Source organism: Ips typographus, unplaced genomic scaffold (genome assembly GCF_016097725.1).
Source record: "Ips typographus isolate SLU unplaced genomic scaffold, UJ_Ityp_2.0 IpsContig77, whole genome shotgun sequence".
Classification (NCBI taxonomy): Eukaryota; Metazoa; Arthropoda; class Insecta; order Coleoptera; family Curculionidae; genus Ips; species Ips typographus.
In genome coordinates, this window is record NW_028098580.1 from 275,419 (window position 1) to 300,288 (window position 24,870).

General features: G+C 34.9%; 1 protein-coding gene across 1 annotated transcript in view; it reads left to right on the plus strand.

Annotated features, from left to right (window-relative positions):
* The window catches only part of LOC145739942 (putative pre-mRNA-splicing factor ATP-dependent RNA helicase mog-4), a 77,384-nt gene that overhangs the window by 37,516 nt on the left and 14,998 nt on the right, over positions 1 to 24,870 (plus strand). Inside the window, exons 8-9 of the mRNA XM_081995276.1 lie at positions 739 to 936; positions 17,432 to 17,618. Of these exons, the coding sequence (XP_081851402.1) occupies positions 739 to 936; positions 17,432 to 17,618 (385 nt within the window). The remainder of the gene's footprint in view (positions 1 to 738; positions 937 to 17,431; positions 17,619 to 24,870) is intronic.

Below are 24,870 nucleotides of genomic sequence, written 5' to 3' on the forward strand. Positions count from 1 at the left end.
CAAATGTACACAAAAATAAAATTTAAAAAATAAAGTAAATTTAAAACTAAAAAACCTCGAGGACCTAGAGGAGGGAACAACAAAAGTAAATACTCGTAAGGCTGGAGAAGTCTCTAGCCTTACGACAGTCGCATAGTTCACAATTATTTTTCACTAAAAAGGCGAGTGAGATAAAAAAATGTGTTTTTATTAAAAACATAAATAATTATATACCAGGTGTCCAAGAGCACCCTGGATATAGGAGTTTAACATGGGAAAACGGTTTTGATTTTTTTGCGCCTGTACGGTTGATTTGATTGAAAAATCGTATTAATGAAAGTTGTAGTACCTATCACGGACTAGTTTTGTGTATTTTTTCAGATCTTTAACTTGAGCCTTTTCGTCGTAAAACACGAACAAAAATAAGAAAATTTAAACTTTTGGCCTGCACTGTATAAGCGGTTGTCGAGCAACCGTACCAGCAACAATGATCTGTTTACCCGTTGCCCGACAACCAAAATACAGTGCAGGCCAAAAGTTTAAATTTTCTCATTTTTGTTCGTGTTTTAAAAAGGCTCAAGTTACAGATCTGAAAAAAATACACAAAACCAGTCCGTGATAGGTACTACAACTTTCATTAATACCATTTTTCGATCAAATCAACCGTACAGGCGCAAAAAAATCAAAATCGTTTTCCCATGTTAATCTCCTATATCCAGGGTGCTCTTGGACACCTGGTATGTATATTTTTTCGTTCAGGAATGGAAAGTTTAATGGTTGTTCCAATCTCGAAGGCATCGGCTAATCAAAGAGCCGGTCGAGCAGGCAGGGTTGCAGCGGGAAAATGTTTTAGGCTGTATACAGCCTGGTCATATAAACACGAGTTGGAGGATAATACGGTACCAGAAATTCAGCGGATAAACCTCGGCAATGCTGTTTTAATGCTGAAGGCACTAGGTGAGTTTTTTTATATATTTTCAGCTTCTATGAACGAAGTATATATTTGGGAATATTGTGCAGGGTGGGCCAAATAGGACGTACTTATGGTAAATGGAAAGTGCTCTTATTAATAGAGATAAACAAAAACTGTCGTTGTTTGAAGCTGAAATTTGATACAAAACTTAATCATGAAAACCGTGGGTTAATATCTGTCACGGTTTGACAGATCTAGGGTGCTTCTCAGAATTCGTACTTTTCTTCAAAACTTTCAGATGCATTATATTTTATTCCTAAAATACATTTCTACAGCAACTTTTCGGGTAGAATCCAGTAGTGTAAATAGTTTTTTTTCTATTTGACACGGTATAACTGTCAAAAGGTGACAGATATTAACCAACGGTTTTCGCCATTATGTTTTCTATCAAATTTGAGCTTCTGACACCGACATCAGTTTTCGACCATCTCATTTTGGCCCACCTTGTACAAGATGATGTTTATTTATATTTGACTCAATAGCTTACTCTGTTAATTTTGATCTGACAGCAGAGTTGAAAGTAGCAAGGTTGCCGTATTTTTCCTGATTCGCCAGATACTAATGTGAAAATTGACATACGTCAACCACTTGTCAAATTTTTGACACATGTTTTGATTACTTTAAATGGAACAACCTGTTATTCATTTGATTAAGCGGAAGATCTGATCTGAAGACCGGATCTCTTTTTTCTGATTTCAAAAACATATAGGTATTTTATTGAGGTGATGTTGGTTACTTTTTCATAAATACAAATTCGATGCATTAGCATTGCTATCTCCGAAACTATAGTTGATAGAGCTTTAGTTAAATGGAGGGAAAGTTGCGCATTTTATTGCTAAATAATTTGTTAAAAAAAATTCAAAAATTTTGATTTCCATCTGGAGATATGCGACCAAAACCGAAAAATTCAAATTTCTATTTTATTTTTTTACCAATGGCACTTTCTGGAGGCAATTTTTTATGCTCTTCAAGGAAATAGTTTTAGTTTTCAGCTCCGACGTTTCGATTTCTAGGTATCACCATCAACTTCAAATTTTCAAATACGGACATGGACTTTTATTTAGTTTTTTAGTAGCTACAGACCTCCCAAAACTAATGATGTGCCACACTTGTCAAAAAATTATACCTAGTGAACTTAGGAACTTGTTTTTTTTAACTATGCATTTGGAATTTTTATGTTGTCAATGAGTAGATAATTTAGTTTGATATGATTTGATAATTAGGTTTGTTCTTTTTAACACTAAAAATTAAGTGAAAACAAAACTCAGGGTCGCAAAACGGAAGACTGGGGGGCAGCATCATATTGCCAAATCAGAAAAACCAAAACCACCAAAAAAGAAAGGTTGAAAGCTGGACATGACAGACAGCTGACAGGTGACAATACATGTGTTGTTGGTCTACTCTATCATAACAATATAGCGTAAAAAATTAACCAAAGTTAAATTAAGTTAAAACTAAAAACTAATTATCCGACAGCTAAACGGGCGCGTGTTAAAGTAGGCCATAGTTAGGAAGCGCCACACCTGGAAGAATCTTGAACGTTCGATGCAAATCGCGAAGCGTTTTGCGGCCATTCTAGAACGTGGTTTGCGAATATAAAAGAAGCGGTGTCAGACGATAGAGTAGTGTAGTAGTGAATTTGGGAACGCGGTAAAGTTTAAATAGTGGAATGATTGTGGAATTGTAGCTGTGTGTGTGTAGCTGAGTTAATTATTGTACGGAGTGTTTTGAAGTGTAAATAAATTTATTAATTGTTGAGTTAAACTGACTTTGTGAAAACCCACGGGAAAATCGTACGCTGTATTGTTTTGATGGAGTAGACCAACTACACATGTATTGTCAGCTGTCTGTCATGTCCAGTTTTCGACCTGTCTTTTTTGGGGGTTTGGGTTTTTAGTTTTTCTGATTTGGCAATATGATGCTGCCCCCCAGACTTCCGTTTCCTGCAACCTGCCGTTGGCTTGTTGTAGGAACCATTTTGTTCACTTCACGTCCGGCTGCACCCAACCCATGAAGCCCTGCACAGTCCCACCACCATAGAAAAAATAGAAATCTTTTTTTTATCAAATCTGTTGAATGTTCAACCTGTGAAAGTCCATCGCGGTTTTTGTTGTGTGACGTCCCTTTTCGTGTCTACTTGGTCTCCTTTAAGTAAGAATTCAGTTTTACTTTTTTTGACTTATCTTTTGACTTATCTGCCACCCCCCATTACACTGACTTTTTCAGTTTATTATACTTCTACTCATGCTTTCTATTACAGATAAACATGCAGTTTTGACATCATTCAACTACCTTGGGTTTTGATTAAGTTTTTTTTCCCCTTTGAGAATAAAAAACCAAGCAACCTGCCATCTTAAAACCAGAACTGGGTTTTTTGATCAAGGTTTTTTTCCCCGTCCAGCTGTTCCCCTTTTAGAATGACAGCAGACTTGTGATCTAGTTAAGGTAGGCTTCCATGTCCTTAGTTTTGTAAGTAATTAATTGACATACTGTACAACTTGCAGCCTCTGAAGATGGGTGTCTGAATACACCCGAAACATGTGTAACAATTTATCTAATAAATATTTTGTGGAGATCGACTCGAAGTTTTGTTTTCACTTATAGAGGTAATATTATTTTAAGTGCAAGCCAACTGTTATTAGTAAGCCATCAGCCCCACATAACTTTATTTAGTTAAAACTGAACCAAAACATGGCTCGATTTGGTGTTTTTCAAAATCCAATATTAAATTATTTAAACTTGCACTTTTATAAAAAATTAAATTTGGCAAAAATATGGTCAGGGTGGTTCACCGTGCACACTTGGCATTACCTGCTAAAAAATGAAGATCCTAAAATGATGATCTTTCTCTTGGAAGCATTTATGAGCGGTTTAAGTTAGAGATAATGCTAACAAATCTCTTCTTCAGATTAACCTAAATAGTTGAGCAATGCTTGTATAATAATACCATTTTGTGCGGCGGTTTTTTTTCTAGATATATTTTTAACATTTTAACTATGCTTGACTTGCTCTAATAATCGTCCGAATTATCGTGTTTAAGTACTGTCAAAAAAATGGCATTTCATAAAACATCTCATTAACTCAAAGCCAATAACTAAAGTAAAAATAGTTTTTATTGAATTATTTTGTCATTTCTCAAGCAAATCATAAGTTATTATACATCACTAAATTCAGAATAAAACGTACTATCTGGTGGGCTAAAAATCCAATATGGCGCCCATAAGAAAAAGAAAGTTGATGATGACTGACAAAAAACGAAACGTCGTGTGGCAAATTTGAATCCATCATCGAATAGCTAGGAAAAAGTGGCAATGAAAAGATGCTTTTAGTTTTGGGATATCTCTTCAAATAAGGTTAGGTTAGGTTAGGTTAGCTTAACCTAACCTAATCTTTCGGTAAAAGCTTCGCATTTACCGGAAAACCCCCTTATACACATTTTCAGTAATTTATATCAAAAGACCTAGATGATATGATAAAAAATCAAGAAAAAAATTTCAAATTTTACACCCTGTATTTTTCTTAATATTAACATTCAGTATAGGACAATTTAGCTAAATCGTATTGTTTTGATGTCAGGAATATGCTGTAGCGCTATGTCCCATTACTTCTGGTCCACGCTGTATAATGAATCAAACCACTTCAACACATCAACCTAAGGCGGCCCTCACACGATCAGTATTGAATATTGCCAGTATTTTATCAGTTTATCGAAATTCTCCTCAAACGGTCAATATTGAAGGGAGCTTTATCAGTATTAAGTTGAATGTTGTACGGATGTTTTTCGTCAGCATGATGTCAAAATTTGACCTCAAACCATAGACAACCTAAAAATAGACACTAAACTGAGATAGAGTAGCCTGAAGCCAGGCATATGAAGGTTCTTTGAAGAAAAACTGACCGGAAGAGGGCCAGTCAGATTTTACTTGTGTCAATACTGACATATGCCATACATGAAGATGTGTTGTGAAGAATTGTGTCAGGGATTACTCAAATGTACACTAACATAACACACTACTTTATTGTTGAATAGGGAACTTAATAAAATACAAATTAGAGTATGATTTTTGGTCGAAAGTTCGGATTAGTTAGTTAGTTAGTTAGTCTTCTTTATTTCTAATTATGGTCACAATACATTTCCTGTAACTACAAAAAACATACATGAAAACACAAAAAGAAACAGCGTCATTTTAAGAATGAGTGTACACCTAATAGTCTCTTACATAATCCCTGATACAATATGGCTCTAAATTAATTAACATCTGTTTTACCTTTCTTTTAAAAAGTTTCTCATTTCTTTCTAATTTTAAATCATTTTGTAATGTGTTAAAAAGCTTCAAACAGGCATAATATGGATTTTTTTCGGTTATAGTTAATCTGTGTATCGGATAATTTACATTTACGCTTCGAGTGTTATAACTATGATGTACCTCCAGATCAAACATACTTTTGTTTTTGAAAAAGAAAACTATACATTCATAAATATATAGTCCCCACACCGTCAGAATGCCATTAGCTTTGAAAACCCCCCTGCAGCTCTCCCTGTATCCCATTTTCTTGACTATTCTGTGTGTGACTTGACTTAAGTGCTCGTTTTTGTAAAACAAAATTTTTTTCCATTAAGCTATTAGAACCCCAAAATATTATCCCATACTTGAGCACAGATTCAAAGTTTGCGTAATATAGGATTTTTAATGTTCTTTCATTCATGTATTTCGCAGTGACTCGTATGCCATAGCAAACTGAACTAAGCTTTTTGTTTAACTCTAAAATATGATTTGACCAGTTTAGGAATTCATCCAAGTGAATTCCAAGAAATTTGGTATGTTCTACTAGCTCTGTATTTGATTGTCCAAAAGTTAGTGTTCCAGGTTTTTCAATTTTGAATTGTTTTGTTCTAAAGAGTAGAACCTTTGTTTTATTATTATTAAGTAATAATCTGTTACTTTTAAACCAATCTTGTGCTCTGCAAAATAAGTTTTCTCCCGATAGTGCTAGGCTTTCTACATTTCTTCCCCCTGTCAATAAATTCGTATCATCGGCATAACACGTCACATGCTCATTTTCTGAAAGCAGAATGTTGCTCAGGTCATTAAGAAATACAATGAATAAAATAGGTCCCAATATGCTTCCCTGTGCAATTCCAATTTTATTTTCCTTCAGACTTGAGAAATAATTTTGTCCATTTTTTAATATTTTAACTTTTTGTTGCCTATTAGTTAAATATGATGAAAACAAATGTAATGTTTGACCTCGCACACCGTAAGCCTTAAGTTTTCTAAGCAACATATCTGGGTCAACACAGTCGTACGCCCTTGACAGGTCCAAGAAGATGCCAATCGCCAGGTTACCTTTTTCCATACTTTCTAATATCCGTTTTGTAAAGTTAAATATTGCAGTCTGCGTGGACCTTCCAGGCACATAACCATGCTGATTTAAGCTCAATAAATTACAATGCTTGAAAAAATCTATCAACCGTTTATACATACATAATTCAAAAATTTTTGAAAAAGCCGGCAACAAACTAATAGGCCTGTAGTTTTCCATCAAATCCGCATTTCCTTTTTTAAATAAAGGCTTAATCAACGCTATCTTTAATTGCTCTGGAAATATACCATGTTTGAAGGAATTATTAATTATATGGCAAAGCACATCTTTAACAACCGGAATAGCTGGTTTGATGATGCTAGTAGGTAGGTCGTCAATCCCACTACTATGCTTATTTTTTATTTTTGCTGACAATTCACATAACTCCTGAGTGGACATCTTTCTAAGAAACATAGACTGGTCATTCTCCCTAATGCTGCAGTTAAAGGGGATGGTGTTTAATTGTTTTAAAATATCTGGAACAATTGAAAGCAAGTAGTTATTATATTCGTTGGGAATATCTTCCGGATCGCCCTTAATTGCAGTTTCAGGAAAATTATTATTCTGTCCAGTTATAATAATACGTTTATTTAGCAAATTTGCTATAAGGAATACAGAGATAAGTAAATATGTAAATAAGCAAAAATGTAAAAAAGTACAGTGTAAAATGAATTAAAAGCTAAAACTAAACACTTAAATATCTAAAATTTAAATAAAGTCACGACCTAACAAATACAAAACTCAACAAAACCAGACAAACTGCCAAAAATCTATCATCAACTGCTGTAAAAATATCACAAATTTAGTCCACCTTCAAAAAGTTTCGCATTAATATTTTAAAAGTGTCAAGTTTTTTAGTATTTTTGATATGAGTCGGTAGTCCATTAAAATCGTGCAAACCCTTAAACAATACTGTATTCAACATTTGACTGCTATTGCACTTTTCGAGTAGTATGAAATCATTACAGTGTCTAGTTTGATAATTATGTACATCACCAAAAAACTTGACCCTATCACATATGTAGGATGGCAACAGTTTGTTTTTAATCTTAAACACAAATACGTAAACATTAAACAGAATCTTCTGCCTCACGGTCAACATATCCAGAACTCTAAGCATAGTCGCAATATGCGCGTACCTGTCATATTTTAAAATGGTTCTCATGGCTCTATTCTGAATTACTTGCAGTTGTTCAATTTTATAAGCCGGTAGACTATAAAGCAGTGTGGCACAGAACTGAAGGTGTGGCTCCGCTATACTATTATACAAAAGTTTTTTTGTGTAAAACGACAAGTGCTTGCCAACTCTCGCTATAAAATTTACTTTCCTGGAGAACTTCCTAGTTATATAATCAGCATGGGCATGGAAATTGAGTTCCGAGTCCAAAATGACTCCCAAATATTTTATTTGAACTTCATGTTTAATTCTTTGATTATCAATGTTAATATTAATGCTGTTCACATCGACACTACTGAGTCTGCCCCTCCTCCCAAAAAGACAAAATCCTGACTTTGATGCATTCAAGGAGAGTTTGTTGTTGCACAACCAGTCAAACAAGTTATTCAGATCTCTATTGACAATCTCCTGCATCCGGATTATGTCCCTTCCCACAAAGTAGATCATAGTGTCGTCAGCAAACAGTTCGACCTTACACATTTTCACTACCTTAACCATGTCATTTATGTATAGGAGGAAAAGCAGGGGACCAAGAACAGTTCCCTGCGGCACTCCGTGTTGCACCCGCAAAGATTCTGATACACAGTCTTTGTATTTAACTCTCTGTCGTCGATCGTGCAAGTACGACTGAAACCACCTCAAAACATTACCCCCAATGCCCATGCTGCTCAGACGCCTCAATAATATGCCCCTATCAACTGTCTCGAATGCCCTCTTAAGGTCCAAAAACACCGCCAACACAAAACCACCCTCATCCATCGACTTCACAAACTCACTACAAATACTGACAACAACAGACTCACACGAGTGGTGACTCCGAAAACCTGACTGATTCGCAATCAAAATATTATTTTCTGTACAATGCTTATGCAATTGTTCTTTTACAGCCAGTTCCAAAACCTTTTCGTAGACTTCAACGGTATTTATTGGTCTAAATTCGTTAAAAAGCTTTGTACCTTGCACTTTAGGGACAGGAATCACCATGGACTCCTTCCATGAATCCGGAAAGACACCACTCGCAAGAGACGCATTTACAACATCTAACAAACGGTTAGCAGCCACACCACAGACGTCACACAAAATCTTCTTAGATATGCCATTCACTCCTCCACCCACATCATTCATATCCTTCAATATTCGTTTCAAATCATTCATGGAAATTTTATCAAACTTGGAGAATGTAGACTTAAGTTCGTGAAAATAAGACAAGGTTTGATCCCCGACATTACACTCAGGAACACCACTGATTATATCTTCTATGCTTCTTATAAAGTACCTATTGAATTCCTCCGCTATAAGCGAGTCGTCGTTAGTTTTAGCAGATTCAAAGATTATTTCGTCCGGATCTGAAGAGTTCTTTTTCGGTAATAAAGTTTTTAATTGTTTCCACATTTCACGTGGGTTGTATTTATTGTCATCAATAATGTTCCTAAAATGGCCATCCTTTTCCGATCTAATTTGACCTACAATGAAATTACGCATTATCTTAAATTCCCGCCATGCATCTTCGTTATTCTCTCGAACCGCTCTAATGTACAATTCATCCCTCACTCGTATATTTTGTTTAATGTCAGGTGTTATCCACGCTTTGTTCAAATATTTATCTTTAAACACAAATTTTTGTTTTGGACACATAACATTCAAAACATCACAAATGCTATCTACAAAAATATTTGCCAACACATTTACGTCTCCACTATCATTTGTCCATTCAGCATCCAAAAGATAATTCCGCCATTGATCAGCATCATAACCCTTCATTGATCTACGATAAACAATTAAATCTTTGCATTCATTTGATGCCCGGTGTCCAAGCTGGACGGACAAGATACTATGATCACCGATTCTGGGTGTATGATGTACTGATACCGCTAGATTCTTATCATTTGTTACCACATAATCGATTAGCGTTTTACTTACGTTAGTAATGCGCGTCGGACTATCTACAACCTGTGAAAATCCATTTGAATATATATATGACAGAATTTTGTCTCCATAAAATGAAGGTTTTGATATATCAAAATTAAAATCCCCCATTATGACATTAATACCAGAAAACTCATTAACGCTATCAAGATATTCGTTAAAGAAATCGACAAACTGAGCATTGCAATTTTGGGGTGGATGATACAAAACGGTACAAAGATATTTAATTCGCGATACAGAAAACTCTACTGACAGCAACCACACATAATTACCAACACACTTAACTGTACTGACTTTATATTTGATGTCCCTTCTGATTAGAGCCATGACTCCCCCCGTCCTCTTGTTATCAGATACACACTGCTCAATACCATAGCCATCCACCTTCAATTCCACCAACTCTACGTCATCCGTCACATGAGTCTCAGATAAAAATATCATCAATGGCCTAGAATCATTAATCAGTAACATTAAGTCATCTTTATTATTTAAATATCCCTGACAATTCAAATACAAAATGCTCGAATTTAGATCTATATTTTTATTTAATTGCTATTGCAAAAATTTATTTCTTCGAATTTTTTCTATTCGTTTATAAGTTTCGCAATTTGCATAGTCCCAAGCGGGATGATTAATATCAAGGTTCATTTTAAATTTATCATTTGAATCAATACAGTTTACACATTTACAATTATCTGAATCGTCCATGCATTGCTTTGTATCATGATCGCCAGAACACTTAGCGCACATTATTTTATTTTTACAATCCTTCTGAAGATGTCCATATTTATTGCAGTTATAACAACGTAGGTACTATACCATAATCGTTAAAAACCCTACATCGACTCCAACCAATATTTATTATTTCTTTATTAATAAGCAAGTTATAAGAACTAGAGTCTACCTCGAAAATTATATTAAATCTTTTATTTAAAACGTTTGATTTCCGCAATATTTTTAACTTAAAGTCTTTAATGTTTTCTTGTAATTCGTTTTGTTTAATCACACTCATAATAAGGTCTTCCTCATACTCACTCTCATGCACTCCAACTACCTTAATCCTATGGTCATGCTTTTTCGGTTGATCAACCTCATAGTTCTCCCCAAGTTTCTTCTGTATTTCAGATCGGACAGTTGATATTTCCTTTTCATTACCACAACTGATTATAAGCCCACCATTTTTGGTCGGCCGCCCCATTGAAACACCAAGGCCAAGTTCAGCTGGTTTAATCTTCTCCTGGAGGTCTTTCTTGATTTGCTTAATGTCTTTTTGCGAACCCTTCTGTTTTACGACTAATACCTTAGTGTTATTCGGTGGATTTGAGGCAGCAGTTGCATAAGAGATGTTCGGTACCGTCTGGCTTTGAGAATCGTTTACCGTTGGCTGGCTCTTCAAGGAGGCAATTTCCATCTTCAACATTTTATTTTCTTCCAATAACTTGTCAACTTTTTCATTTAAATCATTTGTTGTCTTCACTAATATAGATAAGGTGTAATTTATTCCGTCAACCACACTCTGATCTTCAAGGTCTTCGATTCTACTTCTTTTTCTTGGTCTATTTGGACCATCAGACTTTCCATCGCCATGAGTATCGAAGCACTGTTTACATCTCCAAGATGCTCTCCTCAAGTGGAAGCCGTGAAAATCTACATTTTCGCATCTTCCATGAAAATCATTTTTGCATAGCATACACTGTACTGTGGTTTTTATATCATCCAAAAAGGCCTTACATTTAAAGCAACTATTATTGAATGATCCTCCAGGATCATCAATTCCATCCATTACTATGAACTCGTTGGTCACTTCAAGCAGCACAGTTTATTTATATTGTGTTATCAATGTTTACACAGAAGAAATCTATTTGAGATCTTATTGTTCAAATTGAATGTTTAATTTACCATGAGAGTAGTTATCGAAAACTCTTAGTTTAAACACAGATCGACCGATCAGACTCAGATTTACCACTGGCAAAAAAATCACAATTTTCCAGCCAGTTTTACAGCGAAAAACTCGGAAAAAAAGCGGAGCCCAATTACACAGGTCAAGTCACCACACAAATTTTACTACTCAATCTGCAAATCCTCCACATACATTTATTCTTGTTGTCTGATAATCTTAGCTTATGTTCATATTCCTCAGACCGCACTGCTTTTAATATTTGGTCATATTCTTTTTTAGTTTTGTTGTAACTCTCTTTAAAATCATTATTAACTCTGGACAAAGACAACAGTAAGTCCAATCTATTTTTACATTCACTGATTCTGGGATTCTTGTGTTTGATTTTATATTTTTGATTGGTATTTACTAATTTTAAAGGAAAACTGAAATTAAATATTCTGATGAAATTATTTAAAAAGGTGCACCACTGCATGTTTACTTCGTTCTTTGGTATTTTATAGACAAGTTCCCAGTTTTGCTCTTTTAAATATTTAAAGAAATTATTTTTATTCTCACTTGAAACAAATCTTTTGTATTCCATATTTTTTTCAAAGGTTTTCTTTATCTTAAAAGTTACTTTTTGCGCAGTGTGATCTGAGGTAGATGTATGTAGCACGGCACTATGTACAATATTGTTAAAGTTTACAAATATATTGTCTATACAAGAGCTAGAATTTTTACTAATTCTAGTGTTCTCAAAAATTGTTTGTTTCAATCCAAACGACTCCAACAGGTCACCAAAGTCTCCCTTAGCTGTATTACTTTTCAGCATTTCCACGTTAAAATCGCCAGCAACAATAACGCGCTTGTTCTCCTTCATTACAGCACTAAGTAAGGATTCAAAGCGGTCAAAGAATATCTCTATGCTTGCACCTGAAGGTCTATATACTGATAGTACCAAAACTAATTCACCCTGTAGGTCACATTCTGTTGCAGCTATTTCGATCTGATATTTTATCGAAACTTTGGAATATTTTTTTTGCGTTTTGCATTTTATGCTTTTATGCACATATACTGCACTCCCCCCATGCTTATTTAATTCACGACAATAACTTGCAATTAAATTGAAATTCTTCAAAGACATATATTTGAGTTGTTCTTCTGATTTCCAATGCTCTGTAATGCACAATATCCTACATTCAGGGTGGTCCCCAAGCATGTCGTTTAGTATATCTACTGAATTCCCGAGTGATTGCACGTTCTGATGTATAATGCTAATATTTTCAAAAAATTTCTTGTATGACGTGTTTTCCCCTTGTTCAGTTACTGAAAAACCGTGCTATAGTTAATATTATTTTTGTACCTTAAAAGTCTTCGCTGATACACTGGGCAGATTCTCATATCTCTGGCAGAGTGGTTAGTATCTTCCAGTTTCATTTTGACACAATTCGGGCATCGTAGAACTAATTCAGTACACTCACTTGACTTGTGCTCCGCTCCACATTTATGGCAACACTCTTTTTGTGAACAATACTTTGCTACATGGTCAAAACCGGCACATTGAAAGCACATGGCTAGGTTGTAATACTCCTTCACGTAAACTGTCAATAAGTTAAAATAAACCGTACCTCTTTTTAAGAACCACTTTGAGATGGCGGGAGGGGCTTGTAAAATCCAATTTTCTTTATTAATGTTTTTACACTGTCTCTTCGTGACCACTTTAATTTTATCCCGAACACTTGTTTGTAGCTCTGATTCAACTTCGTCATTTAGCCTAATCAGTTCTTCTATAAATTCTTCTTCAGAAAAGCCTTTTTCAATCCCGGTGATCATGAACATAGGATCATTTATTAGTTTTTCTTTTGCATTGATATCTTCTATTTTTTGTATTGCTGCCTGTAGTTGCTCCTGTTGGACCTTACTGTGACTTTCAACAATTATTGTTCCACTTTTCGTTTGTTTTACGTTTTTGAATGCTCCACCTATCTCTTTTACATTAACGTTTTGTTTAAGCTTTTTCATGGCTTCTTTTGGATCTGTGACATTTGGAACGTTTATCATTGTTTCGTATCTTCTTGATGTTTTTGGAGTTGTCCATTCCTTTTCATCTTGTTTTTCTAAGGTAGATTCTTGATTTACGTTTGTTTTTGGAACAGAGCCGGCAATTTTTGCATACGTTATATTTTCTTGGTTGTGATTCCGAGGTCCCATTTCAAAAGTTTTCTGCATTTCAGACTGAAAGAGTAACTCACTTCTGAGTTGTACATTTTCTTTTTCAATCTGACCTTGCTTGAAAACCAACAAAGTAAATATTTTACATATTTGTGAGTGAGCCCTTTTCATGGAATTTTGCGAAAATTCGTCTTGTCCTTGCCCTATGACGGCGGCAAAAATATCCAAAGCAGCATAAAATTCGGAAATTTTTTCCTCGGAGATAACACATTCTTCCGTTTTTCCTGCATCTCCATAATTTTCTGCTTGGTTGTTACTAGTACTGGTTTCCTCACGTTGTCGCTTTTTGCCTGTCTGTTCTGGACTCAATTCAGATCGTGGTCTTTTATTTTTATTTTCATCTCCCATACATATACCGCTTTGCAACTTTTTATCCTCCCCTCGTATCTTGTGGTCACTGGTTTGTATACATTTGGCCTTGTTTATGTTTACGTCGCTTATCAGTGGTCTCTTGATATCGTCGGTTCTTATTATTTGCCTGATTTGAAATGCTGATAAATTAACGTTTCCTAGTGAGTTACTTCGCGTTTTAACTCCACTTACAGGGTTCATGTTGGTCTTCTTTTTCACTGATGTCTTCTCACCGTCACTAGCAGCCTCCATGATAAATTTTATTCACAAGACTTACTAAAAACTATGAAAAACGAAGAAAAACTGAGAGCACTTCGATATACGTGTATTCACGTTGGTCGCCTTTGCTTTTTTCATTGATTGCACGTGTAGCCAGGAAAACTCTGTCTATTCTCTGTCCTCTTCCTCCTGGCGGCTGTCAGGAGTCGGAAACATGTCGTATGTCACCACAAGATCAACCTGTTTAAATTTTTTTTTTCTAAATTCTAACCCTATTTCCTATTTCTAACCTGCGTTTCTAACGGTAACAATTGTTTTGGTTGTAATTTTTTCCTGTTATTTTACTAAATAAATTTATATCTATAGTTGTTGTGCAGCAACCAGTTGACTATATTGGAATGAAGGTTTTGTTCTTTGGTTATCAAACCCTATAGCCTCTCTGATGAGCCGTAATACGGCGAAACCGGTCAGAGGGTTGGGTTTGATAAACAAAAAACAAAACCTCACCATTTTCAAATTTATATCTATCTTTAGTTGCTACATATGTGACAGAAAATGCAGTCAATGTCTCTGAAATTACATACTTACCTACTAAGTATGATTTTGTCACTTTTATACGTCTGTGCTATTGATCTGTGTTGATTTATCTTATAGTTATTTAACGCTTAGATCGACATCGACGTAAGAAAGTCGCAAAATCATACTATACATTTAACGTCATAAATTATAAAGAGAACCGTTTAAATTTCCCGCTACATTATAATTTCCTTACCAGCCAGTAGATGGCTCTTCAATCAATTTGTGTGGTGCTGGCGCCATCTAAAAAGAACTGGCGAAATAGTGACTCACCGCTTGTTATTGCAGATTTAGCTCTATTTATGTTAGGTTTTCTATGCCTCAAACGATCAGTATTGTATCGTTTTTCCCACAAAAACGTCACTCGATACTTTTAACTCGCACTGTGTTTCCTTTTGTTTACAAACAAACACTGACAACTGCTGTCTAACCTCTAACTGACAACGCGTTAACAATCACAACAACAACTAACTAACTACCGGTCCTAGCCCAGCTGTTTATACAGGGTGATTCCAAAGTTGGTGCTTTTCTTTCACCTGCGAATAGGGATTCAAAAAAAAAAGGTTTTTTTTTTTCTTTGACGCTTTTTCGAAATATGAACAATAACGAAGATACAGGGGTGTCAAAGTTTTACTGAGAAAATAAAAATTTATTGATTTTGGCCAAACTACTTGAAGTAATTACACAAAATTTTGTAGGTGTCAGTAGCTACGTGGAAAGGAAATTTTCCAAGAAACAACAATTTTCTTGCGCTTACAAGTGGCGCGCGTTTAATTTTTTTTTTAAATTTTCGAAAAAAAATATTACCCTACTGGTTTTTTTTATTCCTTATATTATTGAATTCCTTGTTCAATTCTAAAAATAAAACCCCTTTTATTATTTTTTGTTACGACGCACCGCTTTCGAGTAAAAAAATAAAAACCGTCTTAATGCGTGCCTAAAATTAAATGCTGTTTTAATTTAAAATGTCAAATTATTAAAACTAAGTTCAAAGGCGGCTGAAATCTTTTGTTTTTGTTTATGTCTGTTGATAAGGAATAACCTGTAGTTAGTTAAAATTAAATTTAAGTTATTTTTATTTTGTTTTTTTTCAGTAAAACTTGGACACCCTGTATCTTCGTTATTGTTCATATTTCGAAAAAGCGTCAGAGAAAAAAAACCTTATTTTTTGAAGCCCTATTCGCAGGTGAAAGGAAAGCACCAACTTTGGAATCAGCCTGTATAGGCTTGCATGGAATCGAGGGAATTCGGAAATATTTATGATATTGGCATTCCCTCTCTCACAAACAGCTGAACTGCGACGTTAGAGGAGACGAACTGAATTAAGACTATACGAGGTAACACAAAATAACTAAAAGTTCATTTCGTAACACTGCCCTCGCTCCTAAAATTGATCATCCCGATCAGCACTTGGACCCGCTTCGGGTGGTCGGAAAGGTGTAAGACTATTTAAGTAAACGACTTTTATTCTTACTCGTGGTAGACCTTGCTGGTATTTTGTGGCCTATCATTCATCAGCCGACGTTTTACTATAGGCCGTTAGGCCAGAACCTTTACGCATATAAGAAAAAAAGTTGTTGATGGTATCTCGAAACCGACATGTCGGAATTGAAACCGGGTTTCCCATGAAGATAGTTCTTAAAAAGTTGTTCTAATAATGTTTAAGCTAAATTCGAAAATTTTTCAAATTAAAGATATTACGGCACTTGTTCGTTTTTGGTTTTTCGAAAATAACTCAAGATTGAAACAAAAATTTAACGTTGTTAAAACGATGTTAGATTGACCATTAAATTCTCTAAAACATTCTATATTTAATCTTTGCAGTCTCTTACGTGAAACGAGATATGTATAGAGAATCGAATCTTGGACACACTGTACTTCAAATCAGAAAAAAGCGATTGTTTGATTGAGCAAATAAGGTACAAGGTGTTCCATTTATTATATTAAGTTATTGACATACGCCAATTTTGACATTAGATTCTGGATGTTGAATTCAATGGCTGCACTCACTATTTTCTCTCGGTTTTTTATTCCAATAAAGAGTGGACTATATGATTTTTGCTCATTTACGTACTTTATGCAAATGAACTTGAAAAACAAAACGTTGCCAACTGGCTAATATACTTTTACAGAAAAAGATATCAGACAACAAGACAAGTAATCATTAACAAATTGCAAAAATATGGCACTAATTACCACTTCTTCCTCCAAAATGATCGTCTGTCATGCCCAACTTTTTTAGGTTATGGTCATTCACATTCATCTTTCTTTTTCTCTTCCGCCACTGGACACTGGAGACTCAAGAAAAATAGGTGTAACTTTGCTTATTTAAACTATGCTGTCAGATTAACACCTTAGATAAGTTTAGTTTAGACTGTGTTATTTTGCACCTGATTGACGGAATTGATGAATTCCTGATATGAAAAAAAAAAGGAAAAGGAATCGGAGATATGGAATAAGACTCATAAACAGGAAATGCGAGAAAAAACGAATAAATAAAGCTTCACTTTAAATATTTTGACAGAAGCAACAGTTTATCACAACGAAAAGTGACGAAGGGTTCACAAATTGGCAAACTTTTAAGTTCAAATATATTTCATGTCATATACGAGAGTGTAGCTCAAACATTAAGAAAATTAATTTGTCCAAGTGTTTATTTGGAGTATAATAAAAACCGGGTATAATACTACGGAAATTCAGTAACATCCTGTAGATATTAAACAGCAAAGCAATTATATTTATATTTTATTTATAGGAATAAACGATCTGGTGCATTTTGACTTCCTCGATCCGCCTCCTCATGAAACTTTAGTATTAGCTTTAGAACAGTTATACGCTTTAGGAGCTTTAAATCATCATGGTGAATTAACCAAAATGGGCCGAAGAATGGCTGAGTTTCCAGTTGATCCCATGATGGCCAAAACGCTGTTGGCTTCAGAAAAGTAAGTATAATTACTTTATTAAACCGTTACTTCTACTGACAAGAAAACGTTACAAAACGTAACTTCTATACATAAATGACAGGTATTTTAATAAGAATAATATACAATGTGATTTGGTTTGATTTCTTTTTTGATCCAATAGATTGATTAGTCCAGTGAAGATTTTTGGGTGAAGGATCGTGAAATAACGAAGCTATTTAAACTGGTCGACGTTTTGCTTCTTTATACAGGGTTATTCACGTTATTCGACACGAAAAATTGTGACTAAAGTATTCACTTCCAACAGTTTAGATTCTGGGATGGATATAGACCTATTGGAGGTATCTTTTAAAAATATTTTTAAGATGTACCGGTTGTCCCAAATTCAGAAAAAGTATCAAAGTTATATTTTTTCAAATGGAATACCTAGTATCTTATTTCATTTTCAGAATCTACGTTGAAAATAAAAGGCAATTTTTAACATTTACGTTTCGTACGTCTAAACTTTACAGTTTCTCAGATATTCGTTATTTTGTAAAAAATTAGAACAAATTTTGAGGTTTAATCACTCAACCTGTTTGATTTTTATTAATCAAAATTGGCTTGGGAACTGCTAAATGATCAAATTTTAGGATCCATGGGTGAGAAATTGTCTAGCTCATACAGGATGTTTCAAAATTTTTACCCAATAATTGCAACCTTTAAACTTTAATAACTTGTCAAAATCAAATTGAACACCACCTATTTTATGGTTAAAGTAGATGCAAAATTTAATTATCTATCGAAAATTATTGAGGTCTCCCTGGTCTCCTATGGCTAACTGTTCGCGTTTACTTGAAAAGTCAACATTTCTCGAACTCGCACCGATTTTGAGTGATTTTTGATACCCTTGAGAAATTACCACAGATTCAAACTATTTTAAATGGCAGAGTAAATATCGAATTAGCGAAATTTTTAGGAGAATATCCATTAAGATACTTAACAATGTTGCTGAAGGATTCAAAAACGGAGTAGGTATGTTTGTGTTTGTAGTCGAATGGTCGCCGTTTTAAACATTTTTATGAATTATTATTGTAACTTGTATAGCAAATTTACAAAGTATTAAGCCATTATTTTATTCTAAGCTTTACTTAGATTAGAACGATAGATATGTAATTGGAAAAGATACCACGTGATCTCTGAACGATATCGAAAATCAGTCAAAGTCAGCTCTAGCTTAAGAAATGTCGATTTTCCAAGAAAACGTTAACAATTAGCGGTATGAAACCCTAATCATTTTCGATAGGTAATTAAATTTTGCATATACTGTAACCATAAAATAGGTTGGGTTCCATTGGATTTTGACAAGTATATACTACTTAAAAATTTAAGTTTTTGAGTAAATTTTTTGAGACTTCCTATATGAGCTAGACAATTTATCACTTTTGGATCATGAAACTTAATCTGTTATCAGCGCCCAAACCAATTTTGGTCAATAAATCTCAAAGGAAGGTTGAATGTTTAAATGTTAATATGTGTTCTACAATTTTACAAATTTAGGAATATCTGAGAAACTGTAAAGTTTAGACCTATCACACATCAATTAAATTACCTTTTATTTTTAACCTAGATTCTTAAAATAAAGTAATATACCAAATGGATGTAAATGGAGTAATATTGCAAATGGAACACATTTGAAAAAACATGACTTTGATACTTTTTCTGCATTTGGGACAACCGGACATCTTGAAAATATTTTTAAAAGATACGTCCAATAGGTCTATATCCCAGAATCAAAACTTGTTTGAAAGTGAATAGTTTAGTCACAATCATCCGTGTCGAATAACGTGAATAACCTTGTATAAGCTTCATCAGAAATTTACAATATGAGGACAATAATACAGTTAAAAACGAAAGACTGCAATCAGGCAAACTAAAATACTTACAGCGGTTTGCACCACTACTCCTTAAATTCCAAACTTAGTAAAGTGACACTTATAGTTAAGGTTCACCTTAGTTCAAAGTTGATTTGCACAGGTGCTCCTTACTAGATTCTTAACTAAGTTATAGTGTTATTCGGCAACGTCGCTTGAAATGTCATATATTTGGTGTTTTATTCTTTTAATGCTGTCAAACACGTCAGTTACAAACTTAACTTAAATACTTTATAGTCCTGTGTCCTGTGTTTGGTTTTTGATGTTTAGTTTTATTATTTCATTAGATTGTGATATTTGTGCTAAAAGCACCTAGAAAAACAATATGTCGGAAACAAATTCTGGTGCAAGAGAAGATCTTCGAAAAAGAGCGCCCAACTTTTCGATTCAGGAGAAATCCCTGCTACTGAATATTGTTAGTAACTATAAAAATATAGTAGAAAACAAAGAAACAAATAGTACAACATGGAGAACCAAGGATGTTGCATGGACCAAAATTGCATCTAATTTTAATTCACAAACTCGAGATCACATAAGAACTAAAGGACAATTGAAGAAAGTTTATGATAATCTTAAACAAGTAACCAGAAAAGAAGTCGCTGAAGAAAATCAAAAACTAAATAAAACTGGAGGAGGTTCTTTTACACCCAAAAATAATCCATTAAGGGAGCTGACTCTTGGACTCATAAACACAAAAACTGTGTTTGGAATTCCTTTTGAATTTGGTGGAGATTCTCAAAATGATGCCAGTGCTAACCAGACATTAGCTGGGGCAGAATTATGCCGAGACCAAAACACTCTTAGCGAGTTGAATGATGACCACCATTCATATAGTGTTAAAGAAAACATACCTCAATTGAATCCAAATAAAATAATTGTAAATGACAATGACAATTTAGCAAGTGATATTTTGCTGGTGAGTACCTATTTTCAATTCAGTTCATATTGCTTATGTATATGCATATAGGTACAGGTGTGGAAATTTCTGGATTGGACATTGGTAATTGAATCAGAGAGAAACATTGATCAAGCACGCTGCTAACAAAGACAGGCTTGTCAGAAATTATCACTGTAAATAGTGAGCTTGACCAACGTTCCTTTCTTCTTATTGTTCAAGCACTTATGTCCATTCTGGTAATTTCTACATGTTTATATACATGCATATGTACAAGCGCAATACATTGCTATTATTGAGGTTATTTATAATATAGTTATATAACCTGTTTTTAGGAACCTACCACTTCAAAAGCATTTGTCGGTCATGTAAGTGAAGCAAAAACTCCATGCCTGAAAAGTACATGGACTAAAAGACGAAGGCCAACACATACGCAACCATCAGAATACATAGAAACAAATAAGGTAAAACGACAATGCTTAGAAGCTGAACTTATAAATATATTGGCACGAAGGGAGCATGAACAAAAGTTGTTTGAGCTACAAGAAGAAAAATTGAGACTGGAAATTGAAATTAAGAAAAAAGAACTTTGTGCAATGAAATAGTCAATTTGTGATATTTTTATTTCCTTTTATCAAAAGTAATAAATTCATATTATATAATGTTATCCATGTTTAACATATGGTGTTGGTTATGTTTGTCTAATGTTAATATACTACTTTGTAGAAAAAATGTTTTTAACTGACATTGGATAGATATATTTTTATGAGTGTCAATTAAAGAAAAAAAAAATTTTTTTTAAAAATGAAACCCCATATGTTATGAATAAGATGGGGTTGTAGGAAGTAGGAAATTGAGTAAAATAAGAAATTCAAGTGAGAACACTGTTTTACTGCTTCAGAGTTAAAGATAAATGACAAACTATTCATCCATATATCTAAAATAATTTTAAAAGTTTTTTTTCTTAAAAGTTCCACTTAAGTCGGAGAATATCTACCACTTAAATAATTCGTTCCTTAAGGGCCACCTTAGCGTCTATGTAAAACCTGTGCAAACAAATTCTTACACTTAAGTATCACCTTAACTTAAGGTAGTCCTTAGATGGAGTGGTGCAAACGGGAGTTAGAGTCTAGAACTGGCATTTGTAGGTCATAAGAATATAACTATAAAAAAACTACTTGAATTACAGTACATTTTAATGGTCAAACACTTAAAATAATACCGTTTTTTTAGTAAGTTAGTTAATTGGAGACGGTTCTGCGGTGGCATCTGTTGAGATAATACTTGAATATTTATGTTAACGTTAGACAACCCACTAAACACACATCAGCTGTGTTTTTGACATCTTGGTCTATGCAACTACAAATACCACAATGTTTAGTTTTATATAGTTGGTAGTGTTTTGATGTAGTAACTTTTGTTACTAGATAATAAGTTGTTGCTAGCCTGGTGATATTAAGTAGGTTATGTATGTCGAATGTCGAACTAGCCAGCTTTGGTTTTCCCGGTTGTGTTTATCACGTTGTGTCGGTTTTAGTTACGGTTATACAGGGTAATTCAAATTCGACCCTCACCATTGGGATCTCGGAAACTATAAGAGATACGAGAAAGTTTAAATTGGGGCAAAGTTGCGCAATGTAAAGCTCAACCAAATGCCGTTTTAAAAATTTCGATTTTCCGAGTCCTTCCGAAGATATCCGGAAAAAACTGAAAAATTGATTTTTTGTTTTTATTTATTTCTAACCTTATTTGAAAAGATATCCCAAAACTAAAAGCATCTTTTCATTGCCACTTTTTCACTTTTTCCCAGCTATTCGATGATAGATTCAAATTTGCCACACGACGTTTCGTTTTTTGGCAGCCATCATCAACGTTCTTTTTTCTTATGGGCGCCATATTGGATTTTTAGCCCACCAAATAGTACGTTTTATTCTGATTTTAGTGATGTATAACAACTTATGATTTGCTTCATAAATAACACAATACACAAATCAAAATGATGAAAATTAAGTGGTGTAACAACCCATCAGTATATGAACTGAACGTTCCCCCCTTTGACAGTTGACAAATGAGAGACTATGTCATGCGTCAACCAAAAATATAATAAGCAAGTCATGAAACTGTTGTTTTACATATATATAAGTTTTGTTCTTTTACCACCCTAAAAACAGGCTGCTATTGCACCAATTAGCAAATAAAGTTCCGTTCTAAGGTGAAACCTGTGTACTTCTTTCGGTGTATGAATCCACAACAAACTGATGCAAAATCTAGCATTACAATTGGCGCCCAAGTGTCGGCATCGAAAGTGAGGTTATCCAGTGAATTTGTGAACTTTATTAGTGGAATTCTGACTTTAATGAACCTTTTCTGAACTAAATACGTTGAGTCGTAAGTGCATCCACGTCGGAACACTTCGTATCACCAATTTTCGCACCGTGTTCGGGTCATTTTGCAATTTTGGTCGCAATCACTCAACTAGTTCTTTTGGCTTTTACAAGTACGTATTGTAAATCGCCCCGTATGTGTGTTACATATCGGATCTTTTCATTAAATTCTGTGCCTCCAGCCAGTGTTTTACCATCGTTTTCAACGCAGTAAGTTGACCTTTTAGTTAGCAACTTTGCTTCAAGCTTGTGATAACTAGAACTAGCACCATTGACTCCCAAAGAAGTCCTTATTTTCTACGTTCTAAAGAACTTGTAGCAGCTGTACAATCAAGTAATTCTGACAATATGAGTGTTACATTGTCAGATGACCAATTTGAAGCCCTTTTATCTCGACTGTCAATACCACCAAATACAACAGTAGTATCCTCGACTAGTGGAAATTTTTCAAAATGTAATAGCAGATTTGATGGATCTAAGGATTCAGATGTAAATGCTTTTATAGATGCTATTGAGGTTTATAAGGATTGCACCAACATCTCAGAAGAGAATGCACTTAGAGGTTTACCAATGCTTCTAGATGGATTTGCAGCAACCTGGTTCCAGGGTGTTAAGTCAAGTTTAACAGATTGGAATAGAGCATTGGCGCTATTAAGAACCACTTTTGGCCCAACAAAGCCACCCTATCGGGTCTATAGAGACCTTTTTGCTCAAGAACAAGATGGCAAAACAAAGTGTGATGTCTACATTTGTAAAGCACGTGCCATTCTTGCCCAGTTACCCACGGGTACTTTGACTGAAGCCACGCAGATTGACATGATTTATGGTTTACTACACAGGCGCGTAAGGGAGAAAGTGCCACGTGACAAGGTAGCCTCATTCGAAGAACTTTTAACTCAAGCAAGACTAGCAGAGGAAACTTTTGACATAACTGTAAGTCGATATGAAGATAACCACACTTCTGCAGCAAAAGAAAAACCTGTACGTTGTGCATATTGCAAGAATCCAGGTCACCTTAAAGAAGAGTGCAGAAAACTTAAACATTACCAAGACAGACGCAGTGAGACGTCCAGTACACAGCTCCAGCAGACAACCACTAAGTTAACCACCCCAAAGACGGCAACTACAGCAAGTGCACCACCATATAATAACTCTACCATTGTTTGCTATGGATGTGGCACCCCAGGCTTTATAAGAAGCAACTGCCCTAAATGTTCAGTGGACAGCAATCGAAATGGTGTCTCAAAAGAGTCTGTTGCCTCAGCAGAGTTTCTATGCAGCTCGTTCACGAAAGATAACTGCTCACGGCCATTAGTACCAATCGCTATACTAAAACATGCTGGTTATGCATACTTAGATACAGGCGCTACGACCAATATAGCTGGAAGTAAGCTTACTCAAATCCTGATTGAAGAACACGTTCCCTATCTTGAAGCCAACGACCTAGATATGGTTCTCGCCGATGGAGCCAAAAGAAAAGTCCAGGCCCTCATTTTTAATGTTCCAGTGACCCTGTATGGCAGAACGGCCCATGTACAGCTTTTGTCGATACCTGACCATATCAATAGTCGCACGTTACTAGGAGCTGACTTTATTCGAACTATGAAGCTTGTTTTAGACCTGAATAACAATGTCTTCCATTTCTCCGACTGTAGTGACGTCGCTTACCAATTTACAACAGAAGGTGATGTTGCCCACGTTGTTGTAAACACTGTTGACCTTTCCAATGCGTTGCGCAGCGATGAAGCCTTGAAACTTCGACCTGAGGAAAGACAGCAACTTGATCATCTACTACAAGAATTTTCCACTCTTTTTAAGCCTAGTAATGAACCTACACCATTCGCAGAGCACAGGATTGTACTTCAAGACGATACCCCTATAGCTGTACCGCCATATCGCATATCAATTGAAAAGAAGCAACAACTGCGCAAAGAACTGGACATACTACTCGAAAATGGCACCATAGAAGAGTGCGAGTCCCCATACGCCGCGCCAGTCGTACTAGTACCAAAGAAAGATGGAGGAATTCGACTGACTGTAGATTACAGGAGACTGAACGCAATCACTAGAGCCGATCGATA